This window comes from Delphinapterus leucas, chromosome 4, assembly GCF_059928025.1.
Source record: "Delphinapterus leucas isolate spDelLeu-1000000601 "Yukka" chromosome 4, BTC_Dleu_Yukka2, whole genome shotgun sequence".
NCBI classification, from domain to species: domain Eukaryota; kingdom Metazoa; phylum Chordata; class Mammalia; order Artiodactyla; family Monodontidae; genus Delphinapterus; species Delphinapterus leucas.
The window spans coordinates 80,978,117-80,993,527 of NC_143132.1; the positions used below are offsets into that span (position 1 = coordinate 80,978,117).

The window sequence follows — 15,411 nt, forward strand, 5'->3', positions numbered from 1 at the left end:
TTTACCCAAGAGAAATAAAAATGGATATTCACACAAAGACTTGTACTTCAGTCTTTATTCATGATAGGCAAAAATCTGGAAGTCCCAAATATCCATCAGTAGGTGAATGGATCAACAAATTGTGGTATAGCCGCATAATGGGCTACTACTCACCAGTAAAAAGAAATGAAGTACTGATAACACACAGCAATATAAATGAATCTCAAAAGCATTAAGCTAAGTGAAAGAAGATAGACACATAGGACCACATACTGTATGATTTCATTTATATGGAATTCTAGAAATGGTAAAACTATAGTGCCAGAAAGTAGATCAGTGTTTGCCAAGGGTCAGGGATGGAGAGAGGGGACTGACTACACAAGGGCACAAGGGAACTCTTTGTGGTGATGGAAATCTATACCGTGATTGTTGGTGGTATTTACAAAACTGTATATGTTTGTCAAAACTCATCTAGTTGTACAGTTAAAATCAGTGAATTTTATTGCATGTAAGTTATATCTCAATAAAACTGATTTTTAAAATGTAAAAAAAAAAAAAGGTCTGTATTAATTTAACAGGTACAATAATCACAGCTGCCATTTATCGTGTGCCTTCATTATCCCATGTTCTCTTCACAACAGCCCTATAAGAGAGGGGGTCCATCTGCTTTTTACAGATGAGGGAACTGAGGTCTAGAGAAGTTCAAAATTTGCCCAAGTTTACCAGCTGGTAAATGGAGAAACCTGGATTTGGTCCAGGATATTAATGTTTCCAAAGTCCTTGTCCTTTTTAGTTCCAACTCGTTCATTCAACACATATTGGCTGGGGATCTGTGTGCATAATATAAGAATAAGACCCTGAGAAATTTAAAAGGTAGGAAGGACAGGTCCCCTTGAAGTTCTGCTTGAGGAGACAGAACACCTATCAAGAATAGCCAGTAAGAACAGGGCTTCTACTGGAAAATAACAGAGCCACAAGTCACCGGAATTCCCTTGTTTAAGATCCAGAGACTCCTAGGTCTCTTACTTCTCAACCTAAGTTCAGTTCCTCTAAAACAAAAGGACATATTAAACAATTTATCCCTACTCTACAATAGTTGACATGGAGTTTTATTTACTTTGAGTGACTCCTGGGATCTTACCTATTGAATCTTAATGAAGAATGATGAAGGAAACAGTATCGTTAGGAATATTCTGTGAGCATCCAAGTGAACCTGGGGATATGCTGAATTCACCTGTCTTTAAAAGAGACAGCAAAGCCCGTCTCCTAGGAGCTGTCCCCAGAAGGACAAGTTAGGATGGCTGGGGACACGGCCTCTGTGTGTACTCTAGTCTACACTCTAATGTGTGGTAGATACTTTCCCTCAAGTATTTTTATGCATTTTGTTAACTTCCCCTGCCTTTTGCCATTTTGTCTGTTTTGAGTGAGGGGCTTTGAGAAAACTGAGTGAAAATAAGGGAAGGACCTGCGATAAACCGGGGCGGAGGAATGGGAGGCCGTTCGCTGAGCCTCAAAGGGCTCTGGGCCCTGTCACCCTACCTGAAGCTAACTTTTCTGATCTCCAAAACAGCGAGTTGAACCAAATGCTTACTCAAATCCTGTCAAACATCAACATTTGGATTCTCTGGAGGCTGAAGGACTAGCTGATGACCAAGGACTACTGACACTCATTTTTAGAGGCACAATTTCTGGAAGTGGCTCAGAGATACTGCTCCTCCTTTTCTGCCCAGGAAACTGAGGCAGTGAGTTAGGGCCAGTCTCTCCTCCCGTATCAACTGCTACCACGTTCCAATCCATGGTAAGTCAGCCACCGTCTGTTCAAAACAACCAGAAAAGCAGTTCTGGCAGCAGGGCAGGAAAACAAGTGTCAGGATGACTAACCACAGCCTCAGGGAAGCAGAAGATGGCTTTTGACAGATAAAACTGAATTATAATTTTGAGATATTAGAAGTCTTTTTGTTCATGCCCTGATCCAGAAAGAGATTGCAACCTTTCTCCCCAGCTGTAGAGACATCAGTCAACTTGCACTTAAAAGGAATTTTACTAGCAATTGATATTAGAGGTCAGGAACACATTATGTCCTTATCCAGCAATCAGTCCCAGTTCTGGTACCATATTCTGCCATTAGAGCAAGAAGCCAGCGTTCTCTCATGAAGCACACCCAGAAGAGCACCGGGGGTGTTACTTAGAATTATTAACTTCCTCTACCTTTTATTGTTTTGTCGCTCTGAAATGGGGGGTTTCAAGAAAATTGGGCAAAAGCATTCTTAGACCATTTTAGCTCTGCTTCCATCCTGAACATTCCTCTGAGACAAGTCTCTGGTTATCTCCCAAAGGTGGAGCCCACTTCCTCAAAATGCAATGTCAGGGACTCCCATTTAAGTTACCAGGGTAGGGTTGCCAGATTAAATACAGGACAGTATTAGTAAGTCTCAAGTGTTGGGATACAAATACAGTATAAGTATATCCTAAGTATTGCAGGGCATACTTATACTAAGAAAGTATTTGTCTGAAATTCAAATTAAACTGTACATCCTGTATTTTATTTGCTAAATCAGTCAACCCCATACATGACGGGTAAGGCAAGTTACACATGAGTGACATGGGACTAAAAGTGAGTGCTGCAGGCTGTGGCACTGGGATACATGTCCCACAGGGCATTTACATACAATTTTTAAAAAACACTTTTGTGCTTTTTGTGAAGCAACAAACCATGTCTGCAGCTTGATTTGACATGTGGACCACCAATTTCCAATCTTGGCTTGTTGGAGAACTCTGAATATCAGGAAATGTTCCTTACACCCAGTCAAAATCTGCTCCCTGTAACTAACTGTCAGCCCTCAATCCTAGTTCTGCCTTCCATCTAGTTCTGTCTTCCCAAGATAACCCTTGCGATATTTGAAGATCCTTCCCTGTTTGCCTCCATGCTCTCATTTCTAGGCTGAACAATTCCTAGTCCTTCCATTGTTTCTCTCTGGACATGGTTGGCTCCCAGTCTCCTCACCTCACTGGTGCCTCTCTTCTGTGCTGATCGCAGATTGGCTTTTCCCCGCTGTCCTGGCTACAGTCTGATCAGTGCAGACTACAACTGGAGGGTCGTGTTAGTTCTTTCACCCTCCTTTCTCAGATCTATACTGTTCTTGACCAAGCTCAGCTCTCCTTGTGCCCTCCTACCAGCCCTGATATGAGCCTGATCACACTTCCCTAAGAACTGGCATTTCAGCTCAAGGGCTAGAGAGTTCCTTTCCCCACTGAAGAGTTAGAAATGGGTTCAAATCCTGCCACTTTCACATGTTAGAGAAGTCACATAATCTAATATATATAATGTCAATTTCCTTATTTGTAAAATATAACACTTTGTGGGCATTAAAATGAGATAATATATGAAAAATACAGAGCATATATTATTTGTAGTAGTTATATTCTATGACTATAGAATCCTGTGTGAACCCTGAACAGCAGATACAGTACTGAAGTACTTTTTCCTAAAGGAAATATAGGGCTGGTTTCCTGTGAGCCTCTGGTCACAACATTCTTGTCAACTAATCAATACATAACCTTTTGTTGACGTGTATTTCTGTTTAGAGACACCTTATTTAATATACATTGTTGATTCATTAACCTTGAACTCATAGCTAACTCATACCTGAAGGAAGACTATATAACACACATTTTCTCTGTAAGGCACAGCGCAGCCTTCTTGTGCTTGGGAACACTGGACAGCACTTTAGCACTGCCTTTGTGGGTTATTTTATACAGTGAAATCATGAACCAAAGGAAAATAATGCAGAAAACATAGCACTAAACACTGCAAAAAGGACTCTTGTTTACAGTATGAGAGCTGAAACAAGAAGGCAGAGCGTTTATTCTACCTCAACTGGGAACGTGCACACTGGGCGACAAATATTTTGCTGCTGTGCTCATGTCCAGGAATGACCTCAAAAGCGCCATGAGCAGTGATGTGGGAATTACAAATAAATTTTAGTGAGTGGGTGAATTCACAAATACAGAATCTGTGAATGACGAAGATCGACTGCACTTCCCACCGTGGCCAACATGCTGGTACCACCTCCTAGACCTTACGTACCTCTGTTACCAAGTTGCTCTGTTTTCTGGTTTTTGTTATTTTACTTGTTTAGCTTTTTCGTACCTCTTTCTAATGCCCCAGTTGTTTTCAGAAAAGCATCGCGGCATTTTTGGCAGATGCTTCATAGTCAGGCAGAAATACATGAGGATCACCCGACCCATCCTGCTGCCTTGAAAAAGAGCCGCTTTCCACGGGAGGCTGGTTTCCTTTAGTTCTCCCATCTGCCTCCCTCCTGGTTCTGGCTCCCACCAGTCCCAGGGCCAGCAGGGTCGCCCCGAGACCTCACACACACACCCACCCTGTTTTCTCACTTCCTCTCAGCCTCTCTTATTTGGGGTCGCTTAGGCAACAGAGGGCAGTGAATCACCAAGCTTTCTTTTCAGCCCTTTGCCTGATTAGCCTTTGGTACATCTGGAGAGAAGGATCCCTTCTATGCAGGGGAAACCACTCTGCCCGCAGACACCTCCCACCTCTGCCTCTTCACTCAAGCCTCAAACTTCAAAATCAGGGAACTGTATACCTGGAGGGGCTGGGGGCCTTCCCTTACACTGTAACAATGGGGTGAGATGGGCTTACTAACCCCAGTTTACAGACAAGGAACTCGGGCTCAGAGAGGCTGAACAACTTGTCCAAGGTCGCTGGTTCCAAAGTTCTGGTTCTTTCCACTGTACCACGCAGCTTCTGCTTCTCAACCTTCACGACACAGAGCCAGGATACCTTGTCAGTCATAACATGAGCTATTTCTTTTTAAATAGCTTTATTGAGATATAATCCACATACCATACAATTCACCGGTTTAAAATGTACAGCTCAATGGTTTTTAGTATATTCACAGATATGTTCAACCATCTCCACAGTCAGTTTTAGGGCATTTTTGTCACCTCAGAAGGAAACCCTGCATCCTTTAGGGATCACTGCTATTGTCCCTCAGCCGAGTGATCTCCAGTCTACTTTCTGTATCTATGTATTTACCTATTCTGGACATTTTACGTAAAAGATATCATATAATATGAGGTCTTTTGTGACTGGCTTCTTTCACTTAACCAAATGTTTTCAAGATTCAGCCATGTTGTAGCATGTACCCATGCTTCATTCCTTTTTATGGCCAAATAATATTCCATCGTGTGAATATTCCACATTTTGTTTATCCATTCACCAGTTGATGAACATTTGAACAGTATTGCTATAAACGTTGGTGTGCAAGTTATTATGTGGACACATAGTTTCATTTCTCTTGAGTACATACCTAGCAGTGCAATTGCTGGGAGCATGAGCTATCTCTTCTCAAATGCTGGAAGCCTGTGGGGACTTGAAGCCACACAGACCTTGGTTCAATTCTAACTCTGCTACTTTCTAGCTGTAGGATTTCAGGCAAACACACCTCTCTCTTAGTCTTAGCCTCCTCATATGTAAGATAGAGATAATTACACCCACTTCCCAGTAGTTTTGCTGGCACTAGATGAGATAGTAAGGGGGAAATTCTTTGTCCAGGGAACGACCCAAAGGAGCAGGTACTCAATAAAGGCAGCTATTCTAAAATCTCTCCAAATACGGAATCCCTGCAGGAGGAGGCTTAAGAGGAGCCACTGATGCTGAAAAGGTTGGGAACAGTGGGCTGGTGGTCCCTTCAGCCCCTCCCCACTTTAATGACCAGTGACTTACGAGTCTGTGAATGGCTATGAGATGGTGTCTGGGGAGCAGGTGGAGGGGAGGAGGGCGCGGTGGAGCGAGGTGGGGTCGGGGCCGCAGGAGAGCAGAGAGCTCCGTGCCTCGGAGGGGGAGAGGAGCAGCTACTTGCACAGAAAGGGGAACGTGATCTCTCTCACTTCATTTCTGCCAGGCCTTATGCTGCCCCCTCGGTCTTCTCTTATCTCCGCTAAAGGATCGCATTTCCTTTCACTTGCGCGAAATGGGTTCGTGTTTCCCCGGCGTCCACGTGGCCCTTTGTGAGTCAGCAGCCGCCGGGGCTCAGCACCCTGGTTGAGTGGTTCCGGAATTGATGAGCTCCGAGGGAAAGGCTGCCAGCACTTTGTCCCCTGGGAGCGCTGTGGGCACAGATTTGTTCCCATTGTTCCCGCCCCGCCTCCCTGAATAGGCCGCATTAGTCGGCGGGCTGACTGGGGCCGGACAAGGGGGTCCCGGCTGGGGTGCTGACCTCGGCGCTTCTCAGCACACCCGCACGCTATGTCGAGCTCACGGGGAAGCCGATGACCCTGGCTTGGCGGGTCCTGCAGGATCCAGCACTCAGGACAGCGAGAGAAATCTTTAGATTGTGTTCCGGTGAGAGGGGGAGGCGAAGGGGGCTTCCCGCAGGTCGGTTATAAACCAAAAACGAAAGTATCTCGACCACTAACAAGCTCCGGGGGCCTCCTCTAAAGGCCAGGGGTCCTTGCAGTGGGGAGGGAGTCGCTTTTCACACCACGCTGGCTGTGTCACACAGCTACTATAGGCGCTATGTAGGCAGGTGCTAGTCCAGAGTTTACAGGGCTCTTTCACGTGCAATTCCACACGTGCCCCTAACCACGGGTTATGTGAGAAAAAGAAGACAGTTATTGTTATTCCCATTTTACATGTGAATAAACTGAGTCCCTGAAGGGCTGTGTGACTGTGGGGGTCATTTACAGACTTCTTGGGCTCCCATAGTCAACAGCAGCCCTTTGGTATGACAGGTTGATGCCAAAAGTCTCTCCCATGATATGACAATTTTGAAAAAGTCCTTTCTCTCATTTTTATCACACGTAGAACGCATACTTTCAGAGTAGGTGGCTCCTGTGATTTCATGTAATGTTAGTGAAATCCAAGTGAGCATGGGAGTGCTGGGCTGGGGAGGAATGTGCGAGTGTCTGTGAGTGTGCATCAGAAAGACAAATAGAAGCGCTTTCTGTTTATCCATTGTTTTGTGTTATCTTCTTCCTTTCTGCCCTCCATTTTTCTGGTTTCTAGCTGGGCCCTGCCTCAAAAGAACGACACATCTGGCAGGTCTGTCAAGCAAAACGGAGGTTTGATGGCTTATCCTTCAGGTATACTCCCTTTTAAGCAAATCCAATTCACGAAAAGTTTCAAATGTGCAAAACAAATAAATCAGGAAGAATATAAACTTTAAAGTGACTACCTATGGGAGTCTTTAAAGAATTCATATTTAAAATTTCAGCAAAAATTCAATGCTCACAGAACGCTTACTATCAAAGAATTGGTGAAAGTGAGAATCTATTGGGTGGTAGAAGTTGAGGTACCCAGACTTATCAAAGGAGATGCTCTCAGCCATGACAGTCTCGTGCTATTCTTGCACCCTGGAAAGAGGACCCTTTCCCTGCCTCAGAGCCCGTGCTTAGGAGGATTCTACATATCACAAGCTCCAAAATATACCATGTTTTCTGTCTTTCTGTCTAAATCTGTCTCCCGCTGTCTCTGTCTCTGTCCATCTGTCTTCCTCTGGTTTGATAACCAATTGAATGAAGAGGAATTACAGGAGAGGGTCACTTGGGCTGAAATGGACCCCCTAGACCAAGGAAGAGTGAGAAAACCACAGCCTCTGTCCTGGGAAACCAGAGAAAGCGGGTCGGATTAATTTACTTATTTGGGGGGTTAGCTTCATTAAATTCACCCTTTTTAAAAGTATTTGGTTTGATGAGTTTTGACAAATGTATGCAGCTGTGAAACCACCAACGCAATCAAGACATAGAATACTTTCATCACCCAGTCAAATCCCCTTAGGTCCCATTGCAGCTAATCCCCTCTGCCCTTCCTGCTCTGGCAACCCCTGATCTGTCTTCTCTCCCCATAGCTCCTCTTTTCTAGAATGTCATAAAGGTGGAACCGTGTAGTATGCAGCCTTCTGTGCCTGGCTTATTTTACTTAACATAAAATGCTTTTGAGATACATCTAAGTTGTTGCATATAGTAGTTTTCTTCTTTTAATTACTGAGCGGTGTTCTGTTGTATGGATGTACCACATTTTGTTTTACCGTTTACCAGTTGAAGGAAATTGGGTTGCTTCCAGAAGCCCTGCTTTGTTGACAGTCACTTCAAATCACCCAGCGTAGGTATATAGCCAGAGACGTTTCCACAAGATAACTATGCGCTTTCCCTTCTCTCTACGCGGGTGATGTAGTTTGGGGAGGTGCTTAGAATTGCCTGGAAATCCTGAGTCGGCAAAATGACACGCAGGGAGGGGAATCTGCTTGCCTCAGCTTCCTGGGAGACCTTGATTGTGTCCATCCGTTTCAGTCCCGAGGGTCTAGTCACCAGTTGGGAGTCCTGGGCCCAGGTCCAGCTTCTACCCCATCCTGGCTCACAGGCTCACAGGTGGTCGGGCTGACCCAGGGAAGAGCTCACCTCCTTTAGCCTCTGGGATGCAAGGGTGGTGCTTAGGAATAGGTTGCGAGGCCCAGCTAGGAAAGCAGGCCCGTTGGGGGAACAGCTTCGCTGAGTTTCTACATGCTTAGCCAGCTGGTGTATGGGGTGTATGGGCCTCCGTTTGCACTCTCGCTCCAGGCCTGCTCCTGCTGGTAGCTGGGGAGGCCAGCTGGGAGCCTCTTCCCACACTCCCGCCAGCAAATGGCACCGGTGGCCCTCTAGCGGTTCAGACGAATAAATTCTGTGTCTAAAAGCACCTGCTCTGCCCCCAGAGTGGAGCTTGTGTGCTGGGAGGATCTTACCTCATTGTTCCATCTGGTCCCCTGACTGACGGCAGCTGTCGGGCCAGGAGAAAACAACCCGTGCTTGGCAGTCCTCCCCGGCGTCCCCAATCCGCTGCCTCTCCAACCCCCTCACAGTAGCTGTTTCCTCCTTGCCATCCTGAGCCCTACCACACGCCCCAGCCTCTGCAGATACCTCCACCTCCTACTCAGTGGGGAAAAGAAACACCACAGGGCCAGGTTTGCTCGGCCTCCTCCCTGCTCCCTGCACGTTTCTTCCTGTCTCTACCTCAGGGGCCCCTGACATTTTGTTCTGGATCCTCTTCCCTCTTGACTCTCCGACGGATTCACCTTCCCCTCTCTCTCCACATAAATGACTCCCACATCTACGTCTGCAGATCCACAGGCCCCAGCCACCGTCGTGTCCTCACCTCCTCCCATCTCCACGCGGTCACAAAATCCTGTCCAGTTTACCTTCTGTGGATTCCTTGAAGCCTCCCTTTCTGCCAGCCCCCCCCGCCCCCCCCGTGCCTCTGCTCATGTCCTCAGGGTATCCTCCCCCAGGCCTCCAGCCTTCTCTCTCTCCTCAGCAATCCAGAAGCCTTCCTGTGTTCAGAGTGTTCTTTCTAAACCACAGCTGTGATTGTGTCACTTCCTTGATTTAAACCCTTCTAGTTCATTTCTCAGGTTCGGAGTGTTCTGAACAAAATCCAGATTTCCCAGACCATGACACACGTCCCTGCTGAGGTAGCGCGCTGTGCCTCGGGCCTCGGGGTGCAGTTGTGCAGCGTGTGCACGGAGCCATGCAGCCAAGGGGGTGCCCACACGCAGGTAGAGAAGGGGGCATGGGGAGGCCCCAGGCTCACAGAGGGGCTCACAGGCCTCAGCTCCTTCTGCTTCCCCAACTCCCTCACCCTCAACTCTAGTCCCCTGCAAATCGCTGATAATTCTTCAAAATCAGCAGGCTGTTTCCGGCCAGGAGTAATCCTCCTACCTCCCCCCCCCCCGCCCCCGTGAGTCTCCTCCTCATCTTTGCTATCAGCTCAGATGTCTCCTGGGGGGAAGTTGGGGGGAGGAGAGGGTCTCCTCTGACCACATCGCCTCTTCCCATAAGGCTAGACACTCTCTGCCAAGCTCCCGCAACTCTCCATCCTTGCCACTACCCCAGTCCTCGGTATCCTCAGTCGTCATTGCCTCTCCACGTTTCTCTTCCTCTTTAGACCGTGAACTCCTTGAGGTCAAAGGCTGTGTCTTGTCCAGTGCAGATGTTTGTGGTTACATGGATGTTTATTGTGCACCTACTAAGCCCGTTCCATCACTGCAGCAGTCCTCAGCCAGAAATGCTAAATGAGAAGTTATAGGTCAGGAAGCTAAAGTTCAGAGGGATGAAGTAACTGGCCCATTATCACAGAGACACGAGCGACAGAGCGCAGGTTCAAACCCGGGCTGCCCACTCTCTTTCAGCTCCACCCACTTCCTTACCAGGCAAGATACCATAGCTTCCAGTTTTGAGCCACAGACAGGGGTCATGAGCCTCCACCTGTGCTGATTCCAGCTGCTACTTTAACTCAGCACTAACCTGTCACTGCTGCTGGCAATGCCCTCTCGCAAAGGGAAGCCCCAGTCAGGCAGGGCTGGGTTCTTCAAATGTTTTCATCAGCTCTGTGGAGTTGTGGGCTGGCTTGTTTCTGGTGGACAGAGTTTTTTTTTCCTGCCGTTGTATAAACACTGGCGTAGACTTTCCTGTTTCTAAACGAAAAATGGTTGATATTTTAATAAACTTAAATATGATTTTAAATATCATATAAAGCAATGATAGTATGAGATGCAAAGCCCCCGGGGTGCGATTAGCAATTTGGCATTTCCATTTCTGATGGGAATATTAATGGCATTCTAGAAACAGTGTCATTATGATTAAGACATTGCAACTGTAGAAACTTAGAAGTGTGAACTGCAGCATAGGAATAAATGCCAATGTCCCACCAGGGCCAGTTGTGTATGTCAGTTTCATTGGCTCCCCCTTCACAACTGAAGTTCTAACCTCATTGCAAGGAGCACCAAGAGGTTTCCTAAGATCAAAGACTATCTGAGCTGCTGGGGATGCTAGAGCATCTAGTCCATTACACTGCCTTGCAGAAGAGGAAACTGTGGTCCAGAGAGCATGCATGCCTTGCCCAAGGTCACCAAGTTCATCAGGGGCACAGCCAGGAGTAGGATCCAGGTCTTTCTCCCCAGACCAGCACTCTCTGTCTTATACCATGCTGCCCCTATGTGCCTGTCTCTGAGCTGCAGTTTTCCCCTCTGTAAAATGATGCCTTAGTCAGTTTGGGCTGCTGTAACAAATTACCTTAGACTGGGTAGCCTAAACAGCAAACATTTATTTCTCACAGTTCTGGAGGCTGGGAAGTCCAAGGTCAAGGCATGGGCAGATTTGGTTTCTGGTGAGAGCCCGCTTCCTGGGATGCAGACGGCCATCTTTTTGTGTCCTCACAGGCAGAGAGCAGAAAGGAAGTCTCTGTTCCTGTTCCTGAGGGCTCTGCCCTCACAACCTAATTTTTTGTTTTATAGTTTATCCTGACAGATAATTTTATTTTATATTTATTTATTTATGTATGTATTTATTTATATTTATTTTGGCTGCACTGGGTCTTAGTTGCGGCACACGGGATCTTCATTGTGGCATGCGGGCTTCTTAGTTGCCGCATGCAACCTCTTAGTTGCGGCATGCGGGATCTAGTTCCCCAACCAGGGATTGAACCTGGGCCCTCTGCATTGGGAGCACAGAGTCTTATCCACTGGACCACTAGGGAAGTCCCCTGACAGATAATTTTAATAATATCTTAAGCCTTGACCCAATTGAAATCTGAGTAATTTGTATATGCCATAGGTAATTAAACGTTTCTAGGTTTTAACAAGACTTTGTATAACTCTTGGAAAAAGAGCCTGGTGTCTTTGGAGACACGCTGATGTGAAACTTTTTCTTTTTTTCAGTTATATATATTTTTTCAGATTATTTTCCATTATAGGTTATTACAAGATATTGAATATAGTTCCCTGTGCTATACAGTAAATCCTTATTGCTTCTCTACATTATGGATAGTAGTTTGTATCTGTTAATCCCACACTCCTAATTTATCTCTCCCCCCTTTCTTTTCCCTTTGGTAACCATAAGTTTGTTTTCTATGTCTGTCAGTCTGTTCCTGTTTTGTGTATAGATTCATTTGTATTACTTTTTAGACTCCACATATAAGTGATATCATATAATATATCAACTTACTTCACTAAGTATAGTATTCTCTAGGTTCATCCATGTTGCTGCAAATGGCAATATTTCATTCCTTTTTACGCCAGAGTAATATTCCATTGTATATATGTACCACATCTTCTTTATCCATTCTGTTGATGGACATCTAAGTTGCTTCCGTGTCTTGGCTATTGTAAATAGTGCTACTATGAACATTGGGGTGCATGTATCTTTTCAAATTAGAGTTTCTGTCTTTTCCAGATATAAACCCAAGAGTGGGATTGCTGGATCATATGGTAGTTCTATTTGTAGTTTTTTAAGGAGCCTCCATATTATTTTCCATAGTGGCTGCACCAGTTTACATTCCCACCAACAGTGTAAGAGGGTCCCCTTTTCTCCTCACCCTCTCCGGCATCTGTTATTTGTAGGCTTTTTTTTAAAATTTTTTTTTATTTTATTTTATTTGTAGGCTTTTTGATGATGGCCATTCTGACCGGTGTGAGGTGATACCTCATTGTCATTTTGATTTGCATTTCTCTAATAATTAGTGATGTTGAGTATCTTTTCATGTTGGCCATCTATATGCCTTCTTTGGAGAAATGTTTATTTAGGTCTTCTGCCCATTTTTTGATTGGGTTGTTTGTTTTTTTGATATTGAACCTTCATAACCTAATTATGTCCTAAAGGCCCCACCTCTGAATGCTACCACACTGGGGATTAAGCATCAATATATGAATTTGCAGGGGGCACACAAATGTTCAGTCCATAGCAAATGGAAATTTAAAATAATTCTTAGATTTCAGGGTTGTGAGGATTAAATGGGATAGTGTATGTGAGTTGCTTTGTAAATTGCAGGTATAACACAAATGCTGGGAGGCAGTGGAGAGGAAAAGCATGCGTTTTAGAGACCAGCCTGGTTGGAATCCTTGCTTCCCACCTGCTTCTTTAAGCCCCAATTCCTATAAAATAGGATGATCCCATCTCCTGCATAAAGCTGTTATGAGATTTAAATGAGATATTTCATGTAAATTTATACTTCTCTGTCAAAATATTAACTAGTAAATTCTCTGTCAAAGATGAAGAATATTAATTCTCTGTGTTTCATATGCTGCCCACCTTTTGAAGGGAGCACTAAAATCAGGCATTTGGGAATATTGCTAGAAATAGAAGAATGTTGTTTTTAACAGGAATTGGCCCAAATTAAACACATAGAGACTTTCCTTATCCAAGAGTGCCTACCATTTCCAAGGTGTCAGTGAAGCTTAGTGGAGAATAGGCAGAAATGACTTCTCATGAGGTTGACAAGATGTCAAGGGCTGGCTTTCAGAACGAAGGCCTGTTGCTTCAGTGTTCAAAGGACTAGGTTGTGCTATTTACGGGAGCCTTATTTGCTTATTGTAAGGAAACCCTCAAGGCTGCCATATTTACAGCCAGAGCAGATTAGCCCCTCAGGGCTGCCGTGTGAAGGGGAGGGGACTGCTAACTCTCTAGTTAGCTTTTCTCCTCTGCTATAATGGAGGATGGTATCAGTAAGAGATGCTCGACCAGATTTCACATTTTTTCCAACTTGTTTTTAGGCCCTCGGTGTCCTGCTTTCCTGTTCTTACCCCCCCTTTTTTTTTTTAACTTTTTAAGGTGGTGCATGTGTGCAAAAGCTGCACACAGTACAGAATGGGGTTCCGTCTCCTCTCAGCCCTCCTCTACCCTGACACCCTCCCTACCAGCGGGCAGCCACCAATGCCGTATTCTCATCTCTCTCTTCAGGGATATGCTTTTCATTCTGTTCTATTTATTCAATTAAGAAATACCCATTGAGGCCTTTTCCCCGGGAGCGTGGCCCACGGCGGCCGTGGGGCGCCACCTTCGGCTGGGCGGCTTCCGGTGGGACCAGCGCTCCGCAGGGTCTGCCTGGCCCCCGACTGAGAGCGCGGCCTGCGTCCCGGAGGGGCGGGCGGAGGGGACTGCCGGCGAGGGGCGCCCGAGTCAGGCACCGGAGATCATACTGGTCCCAAGTTTGACATCAATATGCTGGTTTCACTTCTGAGGCAAGAGACATTTGTGTCATTGAGGTTCCTCCAGAAATGAAATATACAGATAACTTTGTAATTGGTAGTGGAACTTCCACTCGACACATACATGCCATGGCCTACTACATTGTGAAAATGTACAAACACCTGAAATGTAAAAGTGAGCCTCATGTTAACATCGAAGGGAAGGACACTGCTGGCTGGCTCTGTGTGGACTTTGGCAGCATGGTGATTCATTCGATGCTTCCGGAAACCAGAGAAACCTATGAATTAGAGAAATTATGGACCCTACATTCTTATGATGACCAGTTAGCTCAGATAGCACCTGAGACCTTACCTGAAGACTTCATCCTTGGAATAGAAGATGACACTTCACCTCTGGCTCTTGTGGAGTTTAAATGGGAATAAAATGACATGAACTGCTTTAGTCAAAAAAAAAGAAAAAGGAAAGAAATCCTCATTGAGTGCCTGTTCTAGGTATTGCGGATAGAGCAGTGACTAAAAACAGAAGTCGAAAATTCTGTCCTTAAAGAGCTTACGTTCAGATGGTACTTCCATTTACCTTTGTGCCTGCGCTCTATGCTTTTTTTTTTTTTTTTTTTTTTGCGGTACGCAGGCCTCTCACTGTTGTGGCCTCTGAGCACAGGCTCCGGACATGCAGGCCCAGCGGCCATGGCTCACGGGCCTAGCCACTCCGCAGCATGTGGGATCTTCCCGGACCAGGGCACGAACCCGTGTCCCCTGCATCGGCAGGCGGACTCTCAACCACTGCGCCACCAGGGAAGCCCCGACTCTATGCTTTTATACCATGTCCACCCCTGCTTCAGTACATCAATCATTGTCTGTTTTACACACTTTTCTATACCTTGCTTTTTTCACTTAATCCTGCTTCTAGGAGGTTAATGATAAAGGCCACGTTTAAATCTAGCCCAGAGGCCTTTTTGCTTGGATCAGCCTTGGCCAGAAGAAAGGTAAAGCCCGCAGATGACTCCTGGCCAGACAGGTAGGAAGGAAGGGCTGGCATTTCAGTCTTTTGGGGGACAGCCTTGGTAACCAGGTCCAGATTCCCACAGGAGAGTTAATGTTGGATTAATCAGGGCTTTTTATGTTCTCAGTGTCAAAAATCCAACTCAAACTGGCTTAAACAAAAAAGGGGATCTATTGGCTCTCAAAGGTGGTAAGGGCTCAGGGGCAGATCCCAGAGCAGGAAGAGGACAAAAGAACCAGCTCAAGAGTCCAAGGTTATGTCCAACTTTCCATCTGTCCCCCTTTGCTGCCTGTCTGGTTCAATGCTCATTTTGGTCTCCATCTGTCCTCAGGAAGCAGCCACTTTGCATCTTGGGGGGGAACAAAAGTGCTACAGGTCAGGCAAGGACACCCATTGGCCAGGACAGGGTCACATGCTTACCTTTTTGTCCGGGGGGATGGTGTCTGTTAC

The 15,411-nt window shown here is 45.8% G+C and overlaps 1 protein-coding gene across 1 annotated transcript; it reads left to right on the forward strand.

Moving 5' to 3' along the window:
- The first annotated feature begins 5,975 nt into the window (after nucleotides 1–5,975).
- Nucleotides 5,976–14,905, forward strand: LOC149749368 (mitochondrial assembly of ribosomal large subunit protein 1-like). Its single transcript, XM_089909911.1, is given in 5 exon segments — nucleotides 5,976–6,012; nucleotides 9,101–9,252; nucleotides 9,378–9,533; nucleotides 13,873–13,990; nucleotides 13,993–14,905. Coding segments are annotated over 5 exon segments (852 nt in total). The 3' UTR covers nucleotides 14,382–14,905.
- Nucleotides 14,906–15,411: the final 506 nt, after the last annotated feature.